At 43.3% G+C, this 23,817-nt stretch overlaps 1 protein-coding gene across 1 annotated transcript; it reads right to left on the minus strand.

Moving 5' to 3' along the window:
- Positions 1 to 252: 252 nt before the first annotated feature.
- Positions 253 to 21,821, minus strand: rnf38 (ring finger protein 38). Its single transcript, XM_062388484.1, has 13 exons — positions 21,736 to 21,821; positions 20,089 to 20,760; positions 9,892 to 9,953; positions 4,323 to 4,525; positions 3,846 to 4,218; positions 3,589 to 3,753; positions 3,132 to 3,302; positions 2,810 to 2,989; positions 2,609 to 2,712; positions 2,411 to 2,495; positions 2,029 to 2,150; positions 1,806 to 1,905; positions 253 to 1,009 (listed from the first exon to the last, which is right to left on the minus strand). Exons 2-13 carry the CDS (start codon positions 20,678 to 20,680, stop codon positions 947 to 949), a joined length of 2,220 nt encoding a protein of 739 aa, XP_062244468.1. The 5' UTR covers positions 20,681 to 20,760; positions 21,736 to 21,821; the 3' UTR covers positions 253 to 946.
- Between the last annotated feature and the right edge of the window lie 1,996 nt (positions 21,822 to 23,817).

The raw sequence follows: 23,817 nt of genomic DNA on the forward strand, positions 1-23,817 counted from the left end.
ATGAAGTGATGGAGGTGTGGTGGTACAGTGTGTTAACGTGTGACTGAAACATCAAGAGTCATGTCACAGCATTGTCGACCTCTCTGGAGAAGTTCCTGCTCCTAAACTTAATGACATTTGAGCAAAACCTCAACTTTAAAAGGTCTGAAGTTAAATCAATCTGAAGAAAAAAATGGATTTAGGTTTCAGTCCATGGACTGTACCAACACGAACTGTATAAATACCACAGGAAGAGTAACACACACACACACACAGTTCTCAAACAGTATATTTTCACTGCCCCAAAGACACTGACCCTTTGACGCAGAGTACAGTATCTTTTGTTTTACCCCATACACACAGCTCTCACAACAAAAGGAATGCATGAATACACGCAAATCAAAATAAGGTCTAGTTGAAAGAAAACAAAGATCTAGTAAAAAATACTCTGCAAAGCAAGATGTGGATGCTTCATTATAACCACAATAATAACAAAGAAATAAAAAAAATTCTTTGGGCTGCCAATTCTCCCTCAGTGTTTGATAGTACAACTATACAGACATGTTTCAAAGCAGTCTGTTTGTCTGTCCCTCTCCGTAGAGGAATGGTTGAAAAAATACACATTTATATCTCCACCTGCGCATGTCATTGTGTGTTGTAAAGGCCATTCATAGAAAGGAGGAGCTGTGAGTAGAAGGCAGAGTAGTAGTCCAGAATAGAAGGCCTATAGGAAGTCCAGCAATCAAGTAAGCACGAGTCAGTAGAAAGTTTCCACACATAAATGCTGATCCCACGTGAGAATGACAGTTTGGTGTCCTCGATGACAAAGAGTGAAGCGTTAAGGAGCATTGGTCCCAGTTCTGTGGCAGTGTGTGAATTGTATACTGTATTATTAAAGGAGAGAAGTTGGTGCATCCAAATGGGAGTCGAAGGGAGCAGGAGATTGTAGGTGTTGGAGCAGACGAGGTCACTCAGAGTCCCGCTGGACCTCTGAGGCATCGGCTCGACAGATGGGGCAGGTCCGGTTGGCCTGGAAGGAATGAAAAAATAAGGATTTAATTTAATTTAATTGCCAAAAAAGGTCAATATATAATGACAGAAACTAACATAACAAAATCTTTAAAAAATTATGTTTAGAGGCCCAGTCACACACCTTTTTACAATACATCTTGTGGCAAAATAAATGTATTGCACTTGGGTATAGGGATTAGCTTTTAGGAGCCACAGAGGGAAAAGTAAATCTCCCTAATCATTTGGTTTCAAGTTCAACGGATAGTTACGGAAATGTGACCCCCAGGTCAATCTGCTTTTTTAGCAAGACAGCAAGGTGAGGGAGCATCTCACTTTTTGGTGTGTTGATGACATCCAACATAAGGCAAAGGGTGAAAAAAAAAACAGAAGAGCGGCCAACTCCTCTACAGGCAACAGGGATTACGTTAAATCGCCTTTTTAGCAGGTTTACCTACATTTCAAATCTCCACATATACCCAGTGATTTTTGTGAAAAAGAGGTTGCCAACTGTTATTATTCTTTCTTTCTAGCTGAAGATGCTGAGCACTGAAAAAGAACAACCACAGAGAACTATTGTGACTGACCAGTGCTAGGAACTTCCCACCTGACAAGCATGTTAGCCATTTGCTTGTCACTCGAGTAATCATCACTGAGATTAATCTTTACTCTGGGTCGTCATAACCCCAACACGATTTTCAAAAGACATGAAAATGAATTTCACTGTGTCACTTTCTGGTGTGACTGAGCCTTCAGAACCCAGTGGTAATGAGCTGATACATTGACAGTTACCCAAATAGCTGAATTTCTTCACTCACCTTCAGCCACTTGTCTACACATTTTGCATGGAACTCGTGATTACAGGGCAGAACCCTGAGGAGCTGGCGAGACTCAAAGTCACTCATACACACCACACACCTGTAGGACAAAAGAAGATTGGTTATATATAAAATTTGGAAATCGCATCTACTAAATCTATGATCACCCACATGATAAAAAGTCATCACCACACAGGCATTTTAAAAACAGAAAGGAACTCACAGTGTTTGCTCAGACTGATGGTTGTTGGGGTTGAACCTGTATGATGGAAGCTGTTCTATATCGGCTTTAGTAAGACCACGGGGCTTGGCCTCTCCGAGACGCTCTGCGAGGTTCAACAGGGCCTGAAGGTGTCGCACAGAGAAATAAAGTTTAGAAGACATGTTTACAGCAGAGACCATATCAGAAAAACTATCATCATTATCGTCCCGGTTAAGTTAAATGAGAAATGTCTTTGAACTTAACTACTTAATTTGTGTTGAAACTGAATATGAGTGAATTAATCTAATAGGGCGTGTGTGTTATTTATAACAAAATAACTGATTTGTGTTGATTTGAGATAAAATTATTCTTAGTTAAACAATGTGGCAGCAGTTTTCCCCACCTCATAGTTCTCCACCTCTCCGTCCTCCACATCCAGCTCTAGACTGATAGTGGGGGCCACATTTGGGGGCACAGGAAGCATGGACCTGTGGTTGAAGGAACACAAGGAAAGAAGATTGATTGTTACCTCTCTGTGACAAATAACAAACCTTTATTCACCTGTAGTTCCAACATAAATGAGGAAGGGAAACACACTTACAGGAAGTAAGGCAGGAAGCTGGGGTGGTAGGGGGACGGGGGGACTGCCTGCTGAGAGCGGTAGCGCCGGTTTGTGAATCGGCGAGGCATGAAGTGGGGATAGGGCTGTGAAAAGTGACGACAGAGACAAGAAAGTCAATTTGATTGAATAAGGTTGCGTTTAATAATTTAGTCAAACACATAAGTGAATGAATGTACTCACCACTGTGAAAAGCTCCTGTGACAGGGGGTCATGGTGTGAGAGGAACTGGAGTGGGGTGGAGGGCGGCAAGGTGGAGGGAGGCTGGTGGTGATGGTGGTGGTGGTGGGCGTAGCTGAATCCTCCACCCACTGAAAGCTGCTCTCCCAGAAGCTCAACCTCATTTTCGATCGTCTGTAACGGCTGCGAACAAACAAGCTATATTTTAGATCAAGATATTTGCATTAAAGGCCTGAGCTGAAAATATGTTTTATCGCTGTAACAATTTAAGTTTTAAATTAATAAATAAATACCAAGTGAACTATAAAAAACGTCTTTCACGTACCGATCGAGGCTGTTGCGTCTGGAAAGGCAGGAACTGTGCGGGTGTGGGGAGGTGAGGCGCGTGGTGAGAGAGGTGAGGTGGAGGAGGAAGCAGGAACTGAGGATCACTGGTCAGCAGTGACGGAAAGGCATAGGGCACTGGCAAATGTTGCATTGAACATGCCTGTAGCATCTAGAAAAGGATAAACAAGACAAGAAAGATGAGAAAAATTGAAATGATTTAGATGCACATTTCCTCATTGCAGGCTGAATTGTTCCAAGTCTTCCCACAAGGTGGCAGCCAAGACCTGGAAGACTAACAGGCTTCTTAACAGGAGAATGTTCATCATGGTCATTATGTCTTTGTGCCCACTTTCCCTCAAGCACTTTCAGAAGAGACTGTATGGTACAAAAGTTGTTTTTATAAACAAAGCGACACACACACATACACAAACTGCACAGAGTTGTGTTCTGCTCACCGGGTGGAAGTGTTGTCCAGTGCTGAAGACCACGCTGCAAGCAGGGACTTGCTGTTGTGAAGAACAGGAAGGGGGAAGGTGCTGACCGCTACACAAAGGTGCAGAGAGACCATGAGGCGGGACTGGGGTCACCGTGTAGGACACTGGTACACTGGCCTGCTGCAGCTGAGAAGAAATCACACCACAGTTTATATACTGTCACAAACACAACACACAAACATAACACACTCACAAACACAACAACTTTCTGAACTAACCTGTTCATGCAGGTCTAGGACCATGGCTCCTTGCTGTTGGTGTGCTGCATGATGCTGATGCTGATGATGGAGGTGGTGGTGGTGGTGAGCAGCTGGATGCAGTAGACGTGGCGACAGGGTAGGGGGGTGGAAAGCCCGGGGCTCGTCCGACCCTGGCCCGCCAACACCAGCTGTCAGGGGCTGACCATAGGTGCTGGGCGGGTGTGTTGGGTACGTCTGGTGTGTGGAGGGATGGGGGTTGTGGTGGAAATTTTCATCCTGGAGCTCGGATGGCGACAGGCGAGGTGCAGGGCCTTGGGTGGAGGGGTGCAGATGGGGTGGCAAATGACGCATTGGTCTGGATAGACGGCCACGCTGACGCCTTGCTGGTGGGCTAAAGATGGGGGAATGTGATTTTGTGTTTTTTTGTATTTAGGACTTTAAGTTGACTTGAAATCACAGTGGAACTCATTTGTAGGAATCAAGAAACCCTCCTACCTTCGTCTGTGCCGAGCAGGAGTGAGGCATCGCTCCTGGTGGAACTGGATCTGGGGGTGAGGTTGTCTCCGGCTTGAGGGCCCTGACTCCCAGGGGCGGATGGGGGGAGACGGCGTGGAAGGTGGGGGAGCGGATGAGGTTAGTTGTTCCAAAACAGACTGACTGGACAGCCTCTGGCGCTTTGGACTGGGGCTTTCCTCACTCTGCAGAGGCGGAAAGGGGGCAAGAGGGGAAGGATACAGTGGTCAGTGAACCATAGCGCTCGTATCAAATAAATCTATTTCATCATGCTTAACATTCTTAACCTACAATCCATACTAATTCATCGACAGAAAGTTCCTCTGTGAATCATGGCATTTCCTGTATAGTCCACAGTGAGTGAGTATGCTCATATGCATTTGTTGAAATGCGTGTGTAAGAAGGAGACCATGTTACACCATCAGCACTCTGAGGCCCTGAGGTTTCAAAGTCACTTCCTGTCAGAGTGAGGAAATGCAAAACAAGCTCTCACAAGCCAATGTGCGAGTCATATGTACTCGACTGGATGGGTTCGGACTTGAGTTAGTCCAATCAACTCATCTGTGAGTCACTTCACTTACAGTCAGGCAGTGACTCTCACACTTGGCACTTGATGAGGCAAGAATACACACTTATGTGTCAGAGTTTAGTCACTCTTACGCAGACCTCATCGGTGCTATGATGAACACACAGGTTCCTTGAGAGAACACACACATGGTTCCTCATATTAACCATCTCATCACTTTTCCCACCGCCCTACTCGCTTTATCCCTACTTCCACCTCTTTGTGGGGTAGACCGTTGTTTACGTGTGATAAAAATGACTCAGCAACACACACACACACACGAAACCTTGAGACCAGTGTGATAGCTAACAGGAAACAGCTGGAAAGCAGGCTGCAGAAGTTCACACACACTGTTATGGAACTTATGGAAACGCCCGCATACATTCGCAACTTCACATTGAAACTCACATGAGCAGCTGCCACCGTTTCTTCGGTGTTTGAGGAACAATACAATCTGAGGCTCTTTAAAAGGCATACTCTGCTGTTCCAATGACCCGGAACATTGAGTATTGTGATGAACATACTGTGCCCTGATGTCTCTAATCGCTCGCTCATTGCACTGGCTTGAGCAGCTTAAGGGGAAGATAAACAATAACAATGACTTCATTTGGTCTTGACTGGGGAGAACTACGAGATAGAAGAGAGGGTTGGAGAGAGGGAAGGACACTGGAGGAAGTTGAGAGAGAAGGTGTGGATGACAGGAATGAAGGGTAAACCTGGGTTGAGACCATATAGCAGACCAGATCCTAAATGACAGAACAAATTTGGGTTTTTTTGACACCACAAAATTTAAGTGCACCTGCCTGCATGTGTATTTTTATACGCTGTGGAAATTACAATGACTGATCATTTGGGTAAAATATGATTGATATCAACTAAGCCTCTACGAAACCATTCTAGTCATATGAAATCATCCTTCCCTGCCTTGCCCACTGCTCAAAATATATTTTTGTTCTTCACATTTTATTGTGATGGCTTCTTCTTTATTCATACAACTAAAACTCTTCTCAATAATGCTGCTTTCAGACATGCACTGAAGTCCACAGTTCCTCTGCATTTTCTCCAGAGGTGGTGCATGTGTGAACACAAGTGCCAGAGTGTCTACAGACCTTCTCCACCTGGCCCCCCTAGTAGAAAGTCTGTGGAAATCCAGGAGATTTGTGTGCACACAGCAGTGGTGGCTGCTCCACCTCTCGCCTGATTAATGAGGATTGATGCTGTTGTGAACGCGTCTGTGCAGAAAACCTCCTGCTGTGTTGTGCATGTGTGAAAGGCAAACTGTGGGTAAACTCCGTAGACAATTCTCCGTATTTTACCCGCAGATGATGTCTGACAATGGCTTGAGTCTATTCCTCTGGTTGTAACTGACTCAGTTTAAGTACTTTTAGAAAGTGAACTTGGTTCTTCTGTAAAACACAGGTACTTAAAATCTGTCATGACGAAAAATATTCAGACTGACAATTTGAATAAACTTAGCTATTAAATAGAGAAAGAAAGCCTTGATGTTTAGAGTAGACTAAGTGTAGGAAGAGACTTCATAGAATTTTTAAAGGAACATGATTGGCGTAGTGTTCATGCCGAGAAGCAAAGAAACCTCTATGTAACAAATATGAAAGACAGAAGTGCTTTGGTGTGATTCAACTCTAATGTTTCAAACACATTGAGCTCATTTAGCTTTTCAGAAGACCTGAACATGTCAAAACAAATTAACATTTATGTTTTTGGTATAAGAAACAAAAAGTAATCTGGTTGTGGTCATCAAGTCACAACGGTTTACAAGCTGAACTTTGTTAAAAAAAATTAAAACTTGGGTATTTCAGGGACCCATTTTTTCAAAAGTAACATTGAGGACAAACTTTGAAGTTTGCATGGACACCAATGTCAGAATAATAACCCGTATTAAATTGATCACACTCAGAATAAGCAATTATCATATTCTGCAGTATTCTGATCTTAGTAGCATTTTGTATTCATCTCAATCGCATTAAAATGTCCTATTGGAGTTTACACAGCATTTGGGACATTTACCAATACCAACTGCTTGACCGGAAGATGTAAAGAAAATGGAAAAATTCAAAGGATATGTAGGTTTTGCAAAATTAGGAAGAAGAACTGCAAAATGTTAGAGTAGCATCGGACATTACACTATTTCAGTGGTACATGAACATCGGACGTCATCAGACTAAACTCCGTAACAAAAAGGAATATGCATCTATTGGCAACTCATGTAAACACCATTAACAAAATAATATAATATCCACAAAAAGGTCAACGCATTTAAACATAGTGCCTATCTATCCCCATTTCTACACAGGATGGAGGGCACCAGTTCTTACCCACTGCCTAAACCTCTCTGTTCATCTCAACAACAGCCCCTCCTCTCTCTCACCCGACACCCCACAACCTCTACCAGCCTAGCCCCAACCCCAAAACCCTAGGGACATCTACTGTGCCCATTTTCATATCTGAGCCAGCCTCCTCCATTCCAGCCCTGACATAGTGCCCCCCCCCCCCCCCCCCACTCAACATACACACTCCCCACCCTCTTCCACAACCTCCTTCCATCCCCCCCTTTCCTTCCATAAGATAAACTGAATCCCTCTACAGTCCCCTCTTCCTCTTGCTCACTCCCCCTTTTTTCCTCTCTGTCTGTCCGTTGCGAGACCACAGCCTGAAATTGGAGGGGACACGACAAGACCTTCTTAGAGAGGACGCACACACACTCAAACACATACAGTCTGTCTTAACACATGCAGACTATGCCCATTAGTATGAAAGTTTGATGGGCCTGTCTGCCCGCGTTAGTGGGAAGGAGATGGTGTCAGACAGTGTGTATTGGTGTGTCCTCCGGCAATATGCCATAGTGCGGCCTTGGGTTTTAATAGAGTGATTATTATGAACATACACAAACATCTAGATGAGAATATATTTATAGAGAAAAAAAGAACCTGCTAATTGCACACAAACAGATACACACGGTGATTCCCAGCATGGCCCAGTAACACTGCAAAATGTTCTGTGGCTGATATTACAGCACATTCTGCAGTGCTCATAGTCGAGAGACCGGCCGCACACACATACACAAAGAGACGCACACACCCTCCCACCCCCTTTCACTATGTATACTGAGTGCACAGTGCACACCAGGCTGAACAGACATCCTGAAGCATGAGTGCAGACACACCCTACCATGTTTTATTTCCCTGTGTCCACATTTTGGATATACATGCATCTACTTGCACACAGACACACACACTTTGTGCCCAGCAGCTGGTGTGGCTTCGCTGTCATTGCTGGGAACCAAAATAAAAAGAACCCCACAGAGTACAATACAACTGAGGCCAGGTTTCTCTTTCGCAGCATTCATGCTCTAGAAAACTGAGCGTGCACACTGACAAAATATGGTTATTTAGATTTGTTAATATTAGTAGACATGCTTCCATTAACACTCAAACACTACTTTCACCCCCACTTATTTCCTTTCCATCAACAAGATTTCAAAGCCCATTTTGTTTCCTCTGCCACTGTTCCTCCCTCCCCCTTCTCTCCCTCCGACCAAGTCCCACAGCTGGAGGTGAAATCATTAGCAATACCCCCTCCCTGTTTTTGGCCTTGCCTCCTTCCCTGCTTCCCCTGTTGCCCTCCACGCTTGCAGCAACACCTTCCTCAGCATCCTGCCTCCCCTCTTCTCCTTCACTGTTTTCACCTCATCAGGCCTTCGCTTGTGATGATGAATGTCATTTTCTGAAGTACACTTGTAAAATATTTGGGTTCTGGTGTTCGGGAGACGTTTTAAATTTGCCAACACTAACAGAGTTTCATGCTACCTTCTGAAATTTCAAAACATGCTTCAGTTTTTTTTTAAATATAAATTTGAGTCACCATTTACAATCTGTGCTGCATTTTACTTTCTCAATGAGGCCGTTCCGTTCTAAACATCGACACAAACACGATTAACTGCCTGAGAGCAATACACAGTGAATATCAAGCACTTGTCAGAGCTAAAGCTTTAATACAATGATACAGATGAAAAAATCTTTCATTATTTTGTTTCAATTATGTTAAAATAGAAGCCAGTAGCACCAGTAAATCCTAAAATTTGTTTTTCACTTTCTTTAAAATTGTGAAATGACATTTTCCCTAATTTCCAAGGGAATAATGCAATAATGTAGATTTTAAACATAACATTTAGGAGAATTTGGTGCAGCTTGATTCATTAATACAGCTGGTCCTGACTCCTCTCGCTCTCTTCCTCTCTCTGTCTCGCGCCGACACAGACACACCGACACATACACTTACTCACACACACAAACAGTGTCATCAGACAAATCTGTAGACTCAGCCTGGGTTAAACCAACAGAATTTGTAAATCTAGGCAATCTATGGAGAGACAGAGGAGATGACCGGTCTCACTCGAATTGGCTCTATTCGGTTGGCAGCACAAGAGAGATAGAGAGACGGAAAGGAGCAGTAAATTACTGACAGAGCCGGTAAACACTAACTTTTATTCTTTCCAAACATGTATAAAGACCCCAAATGAACACTGTGGATTACCTAATCACTTAATATTTAAATAAGATTTGTTTAGGAACAATCCTTTCCCAAGCTTATCGAACTATAGAAAGGGTTGATCACTAGATCCGTTCTGTATTTCTTAACCCAATAGAAGACACTGACATTATAGTCAGTGCGTGGCAGGCTACACCCTTCCGTTAGGGTCATGACTTTTAAAACAAACTGTTCTGGCCTCTTCTTCTCTTAAAACAACTATGGGTTCACTGGGAGTTTAAGAATTACACCTTGCACACTGCATACACGTAATGTACACACAGAATCTTGTTGGGTTACGAGTGTACACATCAGCTGAGAGAAGATACTATCTATTACTCAGTCACAGCGCAGGTTGATCTCAATTAGGGTCCAAGATAGTGGGCCACATAAAAAAGCAACTTATGCTGGTGTGAACATTGACAGTGTGAGGCTCACCTTATCACTCTCCTCTCCATATGCATGGTCTGGGTAGCAGTGGTAGGATCCACCAGAGGCCCCTACAGAGAAAGAGAGGAAAAGAGGACAAGAGGTCAACAGAGAAAAGGAAAAACATGGTTTACTATATGCACCTCCCATTCTTATTATATGTTCAATAAATGCTCAAGGATCCTACATGTTCTTATGTTTCGTAAGCTTTCAAGGAATATCAAATGCATCAAATTAAAAAATAAATAATTTTGAACAAAACAGAAAAGGTTGTGAGTTCAAAAATATTACACAAGCAGAAGCAGTACTTAAAGTTTATAATTTATCACCACTGCCTACAATAGGACCACCGGCCAATGTGTCTCATCTATGAACAGATTGTCATACAAACAAACAGTCTGCCGGAAATTGAATTTACAATAAACCAAATCACTGATCCTATTGTTCTACATGCTTCTATATTTACACATACGCACAGTCTTGGCCTACACAGTGTGAATGGGCTGTTACTGTATGAGTGTTGTGTTGTATATTTTACAGTATATTGTAAACAACATGTTGGTAAACCCTATTGTTGAAATTCATAGCACCATTATTTACTGAGGCACTGTGGGGAGTCCCGAGTTCATCTCAATCCATTTAATCCTTTTGTTGTTAGTGTTTCGAATGCAGCTTGGATTTTAATACAAAACAATAACAATAACAAAAAACGATGACAACATGTTTGTGAGAAGAGGTGCTGACCATGTGTGCAGCGCAAAAAGACTGACACACATATGGTAGTCTCTAGTCTCAGATCAGAAGCAGTGGATTTAGGTACGCACACACACACACAAAATAAACACAGTAATCCTGGATTAGAGAAGCTTTCTGATGATACCGCAGCTTGCATCATGGCTAAGACTTTTACTCTTTTGTTTTTCCCACAATCCTTTCATCTTTTTATTGTCTTTTCTATTTATTCCAGGCTTTTGTTTTTCCTCCCCTCTTGTCATGGGCATGTCTTTAGCTGGGGACGAACTCACCACAGATGGTGGCAGTGGTATACACTCCAAGGGTATCCGCTCCCAAGGGCACTCCCTGACGAGGCTACCTTTATGATAGAGATGAGGAAAGCGAAAATAGAGGGGTCTAGATGCAAAACAGGCTTTTAGAATAGAGTATTTTACCTCTCTGTGTTTGCTTGTGGGATTTTTCCCTCTCCAAACCTCTGTTTGGCAAAAAAAAGCTATGACTGACAATAAAGAGGAGAAACAGGAAGAAAAAAAAAAGAGGCTGACAGGTTTTTGCTACTGAATTCCTCATCCCTAAAAAAGCTGTTCCTCTCTTAATCCAATCCCAAGAGCACTTAAAAGGTTAAGGAAAGTGACATTTTTATTAGTATAGTAGAGATCAGCTAACAGGCTATTTTATAGGAGATGAATTGGGACAGACTACTGGTGAAGCATACATGGGACTTGCCGGCTGGATGGAGCTTTGCTGTACAACAATCATTTACAGATCACAATAAGCAAAAATTCAGCTCCCTCCCGGATTTTGGTCTCCCTTGAACATTGTCAGAGTTCCAGTAAATTGAGTCAGAGGCGAGTCACTCAGGAGGAATCGTTCAGGACGAGTCATTCAAGACGACTCATTCAGACCGAGTCACTAAGAACAGGAGAGGTTTAAAATGTTTGGATGACATCATGTCAACAGATGGACTGCGCACAGCACAGTCCACACAATCTAGTTTCAACACATAAGGCCACAAGGAAAGTTATTTTTCAGTATGAAATTCCCCTCCATCAGGAGAATATTAGTAGTTGCTAATATAGAAGAGATGTGTGACCAAATTTATGCTGACGAGGGATTCTGCACAGTACAGGGTTCTCCTGAATCACCTTGCCCCAGCTAAGAGGTCACTCTTATGATTTATATGTAGTAACCCTAACCCTATAATTATGTGTTGTCTTATTTTAATTATTGAGAAAACACCCCCCCTCCCCCCCCCAAAAAAAAAGAGACGGACAGCATGTCTCAAAAGGCAGAAGACACTCTTGGAGAAACCTGGAGACAGGAGTCAGACTGCACTTCTAGGAAGATACAGGACATTTATGAACACAAACACAAAGTAAGCAGAGGTGACGTTTTTTGTTGCATACAGTAGCAAAATCACAAGAAAGTCCTGCATCTATACCCCTTATCTTGATCTGCACTAAACTTGCATGGTTTTTTTCCTGACTCATATTGCGTCCATCAAGTATTGTGATAATCTGTTCATAAGTGTTTACGTAATCATTCCTACAAAAAAAATAAAACAGAAAGAGGGTGAAAACATAGCCTCCTTAGCAGAGGTGAAAAAATTATCTTTGTTGTTAGGAAAAGGAAACTGTCAGAACTGTTAGGTTTCTTCTATGTAAAGTGCCTTGAGATAATGTTTATTATCATTGGGTTGCTATACAAATTGAAGCAAATTCACTTCCTGGGAAAATACACAATGCCACTATTAAATGATCACTGCTATAAGGTCAAGAAATGTGATGGTCGTGCTGTATTAACCACACAATGTTGCATATTGATTGTATGAATTACAGGTGCAAGAGCAGGATGAAAACAGGAACTCAGCCTTTTGCTGCTGTGTGTTTAACTAACAATGTGGAGAGTGAAAGATATTCAGAAAAACAAACAATACAAAACTGATTTAGCAATCAGCAATAGGTTGAGTAAGAGTATAACAAATGGCCAGAGCTTACACACATAAAACAAGCCCAAATTTCACACCAAACTACCTTTAGACGTTAGGAAAAAAAAGAACACATGAATATGAACGCATCTCGGACATTTCATGTACAGCATGGAAACAGTAGTAGAGAGTAGAGTACACCTTTTGAAGGAGAGTGAAAGACAATAATGGTGCAAAAGAGATGAGAAGGGAGGATGAAGAGGGAGTGTGAAGGAGAGGAAAGCAGGGGACAAGAAGAGGGCAAAGTGGGGTACAGAAGCAGAGGACAAGGTTGGAAACTTACATGAAAGGGTGAGAGCATTGAAGGGGAGAGTTACATGGGAAAAGATTTGAGGAAAAAACATAAAGGTAGGGAGAAGGAGAGAGAGAAAGAGAGAGAGAAAGAGAGAGAGAAGGGTGGGGGTTGTGGCTTCCCCTCTTGACTGCTATTGATTTTCTGTAAGCCTCCGAGTGCATCAGCTATTTCTATCCATTTCCTCCACTTCTCCCTCCCTTTCTCACCCTCCTCCCTCCCCCACCATGCCGCGCTCAGACACCCTCCTCACACATCCTCCTCCTCACACTCTCCATCACCATCCCTCCCTGCCACCAATCTATTTCCCTATCTGCCGGCCTGTCTCTCTTCCCATACATCCCTGCTGCTCTATATCCCATCATCCACATTTCCTTGCTTTGCCTATCTCACCATCTCTGTCTGTGAGCTCCATTGCTCTCACTTGCAGCATTTCTCTATTAAACCTCTTCCTCTCTCCAGTCAAAACAGAAGCACACACAAGAAAGTGGGTGAATAGAAAGGCTGGTCTGACAGATAAGATGATAGACGAGTGGCAATCTTACTTCACAAATACTCAGCTCAACAGCAACAAATGGGAACCTGGACAAAAACCTTTCCTGACTGCTACAGACCATTTACCAATTTACATAATGTATACAGAAAGTAAAGGCAATTTCAGTCAAGCATATGTGTAACATGAACACACACACCTCTTGCATCAACCCGCCTTCTGAACACATGTCACGGCGCACTTCACACCCAGGCGCAAAGCAGAGTCAAGTAACAAGCTGGCACACAGGCTTAAAATAGGCGTGCATGTAACGCCTGCCCAGCCATTACCTGCCTAACACTGCTTCACACAGGCCCGATGGCAAGTGTGTGTGCCTATAGAAACGGGAATGATTCTAACTCTCTCCCACTTCATTGTCCTCTTCTATCCATTTATTGTTCTCTCCTTCCTCATTATCTTTCTCAATATCTTCTTTTCTGTCCTGTCACTGCTGCAGGCCTTGAGGTTGCTCCTCCATCCCACACTTTTTCTCAAGTCTGAAAACTGCTTTTACATCCCCCGATCTGGGAATATAAACGCAGATATCTGCACCCGAAATAATGGGAAGTTTCTGTGAGTGCGTGCATGTGTAAAGGCAGCAGTAGTGCTTTGGCCAAGAGAAAGAAACAGAGGAAATCGCTTTCAACACTTAAAACTATATAATATTCAATATCAAGAAACTAAATGCAATGTTAATGCAGAACCTTCCTCATCAAGGTATATTATATTAAGTGGTTAATGGCCGCCTTTTAAGGGCAAATATTGTTCCTTGAGTTAATGGCGTGACAATCTAGTCTGATAAGAATCACAGACACATTTGACTTCTTTACTTCAGTCTTTCACAAAAAGTTCCCAACTACAAGACCCTGCAAACACAGGGAAACCATATTTTTTCCAAAAAGTCACTACTCCAGAAACATATACAAGGAGAATGTCGAACATAATCCCCGGCCTCAATTTATAGACAATACAGCATGTGTATGGAATATCAATATGTCTATGATTTGTAAATTGTAAACTCCGGAGATTATCCGCACAATGGGGTCCAGTCTTTGTCATTCACATGAGGAATGCAGCAGGAGATTCGCTCAGACGTGTTCACAATAACCGAAAAATCTTGGAGGAATTCAAGCAAGGGGTGGTGCAGCATGCAGGTGGCAGGACACAACATATAAATTCTGCCTCACAGATTAAGTATTTTTTTGTACATTTATCCACACCGTCCTGGGCCCTTATCACAAAACCTCTCGTCTTTCCAATTTGACATCCATGTTGGCATCTTCTACATTTATGGCACTTCTTTTTCATCATGAGACATTTTTTTTTGTTCTGCCTATGTTTGAAATATGATCAGTGCCCATAACTTGCAGTGAATCTTCCGGATTATTTCTTGATGTGTTCTCTGGACATTATCTGGAGTTTTCACCAGGAGGTTGGCAGGAGAAACTCCTGAGAATGTCTGCACATTCGCGTTCTCACATTCAGCCAGTCAGGATATTTTCAGGAGATAATCTAGAGTTCAGTGCAGGTCTCAAAGCAGATTTATAGAAGCAACTCTTGAAATGTGGACCCATAGTGATACATGAAAAATAATCAGAGACCAAAGACCAATAATTGTTCAACTTCTTAGAAAGTTTCTATAGTGACATCATTCTATACGTATGCATGTTTCAGGCAGTCATGTTCCTGCCACAGCCCACCCAGGCAGCAAGTCAACAGGGGTTTTTCGCTTACACAAAAGGCAGTAGAAAGACACCAACCAACACATACACAGCTAACCACCCTTTTTCTACCACTCCTCCTTCTGGCCTCTTCTCCATCTCCCCAATAAAAGACAGACACCAGCTGAGAGAGTCAGTGGAGAGAAAGTAAAGGACAGGCCGACAAAGACTAATGAGTCTTACTTCTGTTCTTCCATCATGAATCTACACACTCGAACCACAAACTGAGCCATTTACTCATTTACACTTTATTATTAGGAGCCAACTGGATACAGTCTGTAAGAAATTAACTTGTATCAATGTCTTTGGGGCAAAAAAGACATAATACATACAATGGGACTTGGGTCCAGTTCAGCAAATTTTTAGAAAATTCTGAAATACATAATTAAATTAGGATTTAATGAAACTTTGAAGATAATTATTTCTTTGTGTACGACAGTCTCTCCTGATTAGGTGACAGCAAATATTGTTGTATAATGCTTATTATAAAGAGCTGGGTAAGGCGAAGGAAATATCGGAGTAACGACATCCAAAACTCACACACTCAGCTACTATGGCTTTTACAACAGGTGCTATAATAGATCTGAAAATGTTTGTCCAGATAAATACATTGACATACCAGAAAAAAACTGTAGTTTTCCCAAAGTCCAGCTGTATTAAGTTACGCCCCCTCATCTCGAGACAAAGCACATTAGGCCACATGATGGTGAAATGATGACTGCTTGGTACAGACTCAGCATATGTGTGGACAGAAAAGAAGTGGACTACACTGAGAAGTTTAAAAAGGAAGGCTGTGTTCTCACATTTCACAACCAAAAACAAAAACAGTGATATCAGTGCGAGCTGGGGCTACAAAACAAAGATATCCAGCTGCCTGAAGACACACTTCACCTGATCTACATCATCTGGACATCCAAACCTTGGATTTGTACTCATGACACAATCAAGGCACATTTGACTTACATACCCAGTTATATCAACAGGAATCGGAGAACATTTGAACAACCAGACCAAACATCCTCTCCCTCCTTTCCTTAAATCACTGAAAATTCATATATGGCTTTATCCATGCATACCTTTACCCCACTCAGTACGTCTGGTTTCGCCTTCAGTTAAGCTCTTTGGTCACCTGCCGGGCCCCCAGCGGCTCCCACCCAATCATTTACATCTTTCTCTTTCCAGTCACAGTATCCACGCCTTCTCACAGGTCGCGCACTTAACTGTTATCTGCGAGGCAGGCTTCCTCTTTGTGCTTTGCTTACAATACACACGACGCAGTGTCCTCTACTGTCTACCCTACTCCGTAAAAGTTGTTCATGTCCTCCCTTTTGCAATCTCTCCTGTGCTTCAGTATATTAGTTTCTCCATTTCCTTCCTCAGCCACTGTCTGCACTCTGCTTTGCTAAAAACTTGTGCACTGGACTTCCTCCCTACATCAAATCCTGTAACTAATACAACTCTTCTATTATTCCTCTCCTCCAGTTTAGTTTATGCACATTTTAACTGACCTTACTTTCTATTCTATCTATACTTTTTTTTTGTATCCTTTGGCATTCTTGCCCGCACTCCCTCCTGGAAGTACCTATTTCCAACCAGATCAGATCCCAGGCCTTGAATTCAGAGCTAGTTTGAGGTCACTCTCCTCTACCCCCCAAAGAGCTTGTCTTGCTGACCAAAGTGACTGCTTTGTTATTTACTTTGAGTGACGGCTGCTACTTGGTCAATCCAAGTGAAAGAGTTTCTCTTCAAACTGGAGAGGGTTGCCTGGGCTACAAGACAAAGAAAAGTTTTTTTTTTAAGAAAGGAAACAGAGTACATGTTTCCACCTCTGGTGCAGAGAGAAGGAAGGAGAAAACAAGAGTGGACGGGTAAAGTTAGAGTGGCAAGAGCGTCTGTCCCTCTGCTGCTTTGGGCAATCCATTAAAACGATCCCTCCATTAGACAAATGCGAGGGAGGAGGCCAGAAAAAAATTGACCAGAGGGGCACAGAAATGGTTGACTGATCCAAGTGGGAGGGAAAAATGTATGTGGCTATGAGAGGACAAGCTTTGACAGGGTTGGGTCAGAATTAGGATAAGATATCAGCTGCCACAGAGGACGTTCTTATTCACTCAGACCAATTGGCACCAGTTTATGTATTTCAGTGAGCTATTTTGCTTAAGTGCTTCTACATTTTCTGTGCTTCTTTTTGGCACCTTCAGCATCAACTTTTCGGACATGAGCTCTCCGGAGTCTTTTTTTGCCTCCTAGCCCATATTAATTTCCAACATGGTGGACAAAGTCATGTGAATAGTGCATGAGACAGAATGGTGCAAAGAGGTGTCAGTGCTACAAACAGTATGGAACGGCCATAAAAGAGCAAGGCACAAAAGAGGGGCAAAGAGGCCTAGGCCTTAGAATAGACTACAAGGAGAGCAGACAGAGGGAGGGATTGAAGAGTACAAGATATAATTTGCTTTCATGGTCAAAGCAGGTGACTAACATAGGAAGAATGGACTAAGTATCTATCCTATCTTTCACTCTCTACCAACAAGCAGGAGCCTTTCTGGGAATGGAAAGAGGGTCTAATAAAAAGTGTGTAGCGTTGGGGAAGGCCCGGAGAGCCAGCTGTTTCACTTGTATCAAAGATTATTCAACTACAAATTAGTGAAGGTTTCTTTTGACTCTCAATAATGTATAGAGTATATTGTTTTACCTGTTTTACAGCTTCACATGTACTAAACATTTTTATATTTCCCCAAGTGGTCAGATTTTTATATAATAATGATGATTTTAAAGATATCTTTCCTTACTGGTAGATCAGAATAGAATGGAACAGAACAGAGGCCAAACTACTAAGTACCCGACCAATAAAATATGTGACTAGTAACCTGTCTTTGGAGTGCTGTGGATCTCTCAGGTCTGATTAAAATTAGTAAAGATAAAGAGTGACTGTCTACAGAATCTGTGGCCACCCTCCCCCCTCTAGATCGAAATCCATTTGGATGGAAATACTATACAGTCATCCTATCCATTGATTTGTGCCATCCTACATGTCATAGTCTAGCTACTGTGAGAGAGTATGGGTCGTAGGTCACAGCAAACCACTAAACTCTGATAATTGCTGTAGTTCAAATTCAGTGGGGATGCAGTGTACCTTGGGAAACTGATCTGTTTTATAATTTTGTACACCTTTGTCTCAGATCTTTTAGTGTCTACGACAAACATACAGAGAGCTTGACTTGTGCTTAATCCTGCAGACATACACAAACCTAGACACATATAGTTAGACCAGGAGTCCAGAAGGGGCCTGTTTGTTTATGTGTTTTCATCTGTTTTGGTTGGTCTTACATCCACTCTTCAAGACATAATTCCAGTCCCAGCCGACAGTTAGTCACTGACATAGGCAGTAACCCCATAACTTTATTTAGATAACATCTGAAATACACTTTTCCGCACTGTATGGTTGAAATTTGTATCTATGTTGCTATGTTTTTTTACATACAAATTATTAGTTAAATACAGGACGCCAAAAAATGTAAGCTTATTCACCGGATCGTCAGTGATTCTGTGTGTTCGCACATTAAATGGTCTGTCAAACATGAGTCGCCCAATAAATAGCGATGACCGGTTTATTCGTCTCCTGATTGCATGATAACTTACTCAGAACATGTGGAATCAGTATGTTAGACTTTCTGCTCTGGGCACAACAAACCAATGACTCATAGGCTCGATCACTAATTAAAATCTATACTTAAAAAATGTGTACATGAGGATTGATATGTAAAAAAAGTAAATTTTTTAAATTTTTCCAGGAGCATTTCAACTTGTTTCACCGAGCAACACAGGAGAAAGCTAACACCCCAGCCTTTTTCAAAACCTGAGAAGCCTGTTAGGGATGCTGAAAGAAAAGCTTTCCCACAGCCTGACTGAAAATGAAACTCTAGCTTTGCTGTATCTATGTTATGTGGTTGGCTGCACTGCATTTTCTGTGTGAGAGTGCCCTCCCATGTATCCTGCACACAGCACCAGTGCATGCACACTTGCACTAAGTTTTGCTTTACAGTGAAGCACAACTACCAAAGAATAGCTAACCCTCTAAGCTACTTGTGCAACACCCCAATCTGAAACTGTATGCCCTTACATACATGCACCAAAATAGTCTGTCTGTTATTATAGAGGCCATAATAAACTTTTTGGGTGTAAAGTGACCCATCCCATTTTTTACTTTTATCTGACTATCTTCTCTAAAGCACCACAGCAAGGAATGATTTGAATGCATCTTTAAAAAAATACTACCATCAACCCACTGTGCTAAACAAGACTGTACTTAAAATTAACATTAGCGTCACCACACACTATACATAAATATATATATGAAGTGCCTGTTTTATTTTTTTCATGTTCACATTTTTCAGCTTACAAACCTTAACCTTGGTATCCCTAGTATCTGTGTAGCATATGCCTAATATAGACAAAGATCAGCCTGCACATACTGTTAGGCTTGTTACCTAGCTACATCAATATTTGTGTAGTTGACTAAAAGTAGACATGCCACAGTGCCTTAAGAAGAACAGTCTGGGTAACTTAACTATGCATGGCAGTTCAATAAGCTTGAGGCTACCCCCGTCTCCACCACAGACTGCTGTTGTTCATTTACCTACTGTATGTGCCAACTGTGCTCCACATTCACTCTGCAGCTCCATGGCAGGCACATAAAACACCCCCTTCTAATTAGAATACAACAAATGTGTTCACACATACACACTTGTGACATGACAACCTCAGGACAGCCCCCTCATCTTCCTCAGAAATTTGCCTCCATGGAATTAAACACTTCTATTTGCTGCTTATATGAAGGGAAAGGTCTAGTGAATTAGTTTAACATATTTATTTACCTCTCCGATTGAGGGTACTCTACCACATACAGTCAGTGACAATGCCAAGTGGGGACGTTTACCTGCAGCCGGGATGCGGTGCGCTCCGGGAACGGAAGAAAGCCTCTGAATGCCGGGAGAGGTGTTACTTCCTGGGGATCGCTGCTGGTGCTCCGGGTGGTGGCTGTGTGCTCCAAGTGGTGCGCAACCGGCACCCAGCTGCTGCTGCTGTGGATATAGTTGCTGCTGCTGATGGTGAAGCTGGTGATGGTTAGATCCCACTCCACTGCCGGTAAATCCAGTGCCATTACCACCACCACCGTACTGCTGGTAATATCCAGAGCGAGAACGCGATCGAGTCCTTGGGGGCTCCATTGCCATTTGGTGCGGGTGGAGCGGGTGGAGGAGAAAGGATGAGGACGCGGCTGGGGACTGCGGCGGAGAGCTGGTGGATCCTGGCTGTGCAAAGCCCCTAGCGCCGCTCTGGGTGTAACTATAGCCCCCGAGTCCTCTGCCCCCCTCTGAGCCCCCGTACTCTGTTCGCTCCGCCGACTCCGCCGCCCCCGCCTCGTCGAATAAATCAGCCCCTTTAGGGCCAGGCTCCGGGGTGGAGGGCAGCCGGGGGCAAACTCTGTGCTCCCGGGTCGTCGGCTGTCCAGCGGCTGCGATTGGCATTTCCTTTCGGGGGATTTCCTCTATTTCTTTTTTCCCTGCGTTTTCCTCTCGTTTCCTCTCACAGAAGAAGCTTTCATGCGCTGTTTTTAAAAAAGACACACAACGTAGGGAGAGAGGTTCTTGATGTTAACACTGCAAATCAAAACAGGCACCACACACAGCGTGTACACAGCCGCTTTAATGTGAACTACCAGGGTTTACTCTGCCGAGCGTGTGAGCTGTAACTTTGAATCCGCCACTTCCCTCAAGTTTGTCTCAGTAACGCTGCTAAACAGTCAGATCGTCCAAACTGGTTCAGCAACTAAAAGGAGCGACGTCAGGTTGAGAAACCTTCAATATCCACTGTTTTTAACTAAACGTGGCTGTGGGTCGGTATCTAAGATTTTATCAAACCACTTCTATGCGGCAGTTAGGTTAAACCCCGCGGCTCATGAGCGATGTTTAGTCCACAACATCAGCGGAGAGTACGGCCACAGCTCGCTAGCTCAGGGGCTAACGTTCAGGGGGGTATGCTAACGTTAGTGTGAATAGCCTACTCGTTTATGGGCTTATTCTAACCCTGTAACAGCATTATTATCAAACACATGATCTAACCCATAAATGTGTTTAACCCCAAAATTAGTTTAAGGCCACTTTTCTCACTTTAACGATAATTTAAACTTGTTTAGCCAGTCGGCGTAGCGTCGCTCGCTCGCTAGCATGCCTGCTAAGCTATACCAACCCCTCCTCCTCAGCCGACCAGCAGAGAAAAACTCCGTAGCTCGCCACCCACGGCTCGTATCCCTTTAAACTGCTCTGCTAATAGAAACGAAAACAAAACAGAAAAAAACGTTTACAGAAAAAACGTAACGAGTTTTTTCATTGAATGCGAGATGAGCCGGTTGTGTCTGCTGGTGTGGAAATAGCCAGAGCGCACACGCAGGAAGATAAAAGTGGTAAGATCTTACAAAGGGAGAACCAAATCGAGAATTAACACGATGTTGAGCCGTGACCCCGCAGCTGAGACCACGTTTGATGCCCCCATGCTCCAAGTACTTTTATCCACAACTACTTACCTCCAATGTGCTCTCCTCGGCTGGGCTCCTGACGCGGATCTGTCGGTAGTATTGTGTATCTGTGTGTGCGCGTGAGCCCTGTGCTCGCTCGGTGTCAGCGTGAAATGTGACAGACCGTCAACGCTGAAGTCGGATTTCACCAGGCGCGACCAGTCGACACCAGAAAACGAACCGCGTTTGTAGTTACTCCTCGCACACACGAGTCCCTATTCGCCCACTGGGAGCAAAATAATACTGTAAAATATCGCCGAGCTTCAAATGCCACTGTTTTTCATTCACTTGACTTGAAAAATAAGGAGTTTATTGGCGATATGAGACGGTGTGGAGTCTGGGATCGACTGGTTGCGCCTATTAGATCAGAAGCTGTGGGGAGCAGGGAGGCAGGCTAAAAGGGGCTTTAAATTATTTATTTACAAATACCAAGCCTGCCCAATGCAGCTGTTTCCTCTGGAGCCGAAAGTTCCCTTTTTAAAATAAGTAATCGCTGCGTTTGCAAAAGTTATGTTCACAAGCATCTAAAGGTAGATGGAAAATAGGGTTAGAAATACAAAAAAAATGGTTTATTTAAATGTTAAATGAAATAGATAGTATTTTGACCCCAAAAAGAAAAGAGGCGAGTGAAATCAGACACATTTCTCACTGGCGGAACAGGTTTGTGCATGTGTATGTCCATAAACCAGATGAGCTGGTCGTGTTCTTGACAGTGGGATTTGTGGCTCTTACATATTTTACCAAGCCATTAGTGAAGCTAAAGAGATACTCGTTTTTAAGGAAATATGTAAGGGCTTTGACTCAAAGGCCAAGGATTTCGAATATAATAATGTTAATGAGGTGCAGCGTTGATATTCTAAACAAGCCGGTGTAATGTATGGCATGTGAGGGGGAACATGTGTGATCAATGTCTGTCTGCCCTGCCCTCTCTCTCTCTCACACACAAACACATGCAAAAACACTCACACTACTAAACCAGTCCATCTCACCTCCTTGCCCTAGTCCCTTGGTCTTGTTCTCTCATTTCACATACACTAAACCACAACACATCACCACACTTCTAATACACACACACACACACACAGACCCATTCTCCCCTCATTACACTCCCTTTCCCTACTTTGATGATATGCAAATATCCCTCCCACCCTCTTTCCCTGATTCCTCCTCCTCCTCTCTTTCTGCAAGCCTCCACACACACACAGGCTATAATGCACTGTGGCAACGTCCATAGACAGGCGGAGAGGATCAATTTTTCACCCAGTGTGCTACCGATATTCATACGATAAGGCCACAGAAGAGAGAGGAAAGGATAGAGAAGGGTGGGGGAAGGATGGCAAGAGGCAGAGATGGGGATGAGGAAAATGGCGTGTGGGAGTGCAGGGAAGGGAGTTGGAAGAAAGGGTGTTCAGGAATAAGGGTGAGTGGGAAGTTGAGTGAGAGGAAAGGGGAAGACGACTGGGGAGCAGTTAGTATAGGGAGAGAGCACGGGTGAGAAAGTGGAGAGGGTGGGGAAGTCTCATGGGTGTGTGGGAGGGTGGAGGCAGGATGAGTAAGTGGGTTAGGGGTGGTAGGAAAGGGGGATGGGGTGTAGAGAGGGCTCTGGGGGAGGGGGTTGGGAATGGATGGGGTGGTAAGGGAAAAGGAGGGATGGGGTGTGTGTGGAGGGGGGGGGTATTTTGCTGACATGCTCTCTTATTGGCTTGTTCAAACGCTGGGGGAGGGGCAGCCACAAACCTTACTCTCACCAGCTGTAGGGAAGAGAAGAGAAACAAAGAGAGAGAGCGAGAGGAGGGGGAGGCAGTGATGTGTTTTAATGTTGATATTCTGGTCTAATTAGATTCCTGTCTAAGTGGCGGAATGAATGGAGCTGATCTGATAGAAATGGGCGTAGTAGAAGAGGGAGCGGGCCTCACTCGAGTTGGAGAATTCTGTTTTTAGTGCACACAAGGGCTTCTTGATCTATAATTCAATTTCACTTGAGAGACAGATAGGAGAAAATTGCCAACAGTGTCTCTTTTGGATACATTCAAACTCACATTGTGTTGTAAAAAGAGCGTTGGATTTCAGATGACATGACATTGCTGTAAT

The sequence above is a fragment of the Platichthys flesus genome, chromosome 5 (genome assembly GCF_949316205.1).
Source record: "Platichthys flesus chromosome 5, fPlaFle2.1, whole genome shotgun sequence".
Classification (NCBI taxonomy): domain Eukaryota; kingdom Metazoa; phylum Chordata; class Actinopteri; order Pleuronectiformes; family Pleuronectidae; genus Platichthys; species Platichthys flesus.

Bases quoted from the DNA above. Each gene is read 5' to 3' on its own strand.
- rnf38 (XM_062388484.1), bottom strand. From the start codon at position 20,680: ATGCCAATCGCAGCCGCTGGACAGCCGACGACCCGGGAGCACAGAGTT. The intron at 4,526-9,891 runs GTGAGCCTCACA...CCGCCTCTGCAG, and splicing joins ATGGAGAGGAGAGTGATAAG to AGTGAGGAAAGCCCCAGTCC. The intron at 3,754-3,845 runs GTTAGTTCAGAA...ATTTCTTCTCAG, and splicing joins TCCTAGACCTGCATGAACAG to CTGCAGCAGGCCAGTGTACC.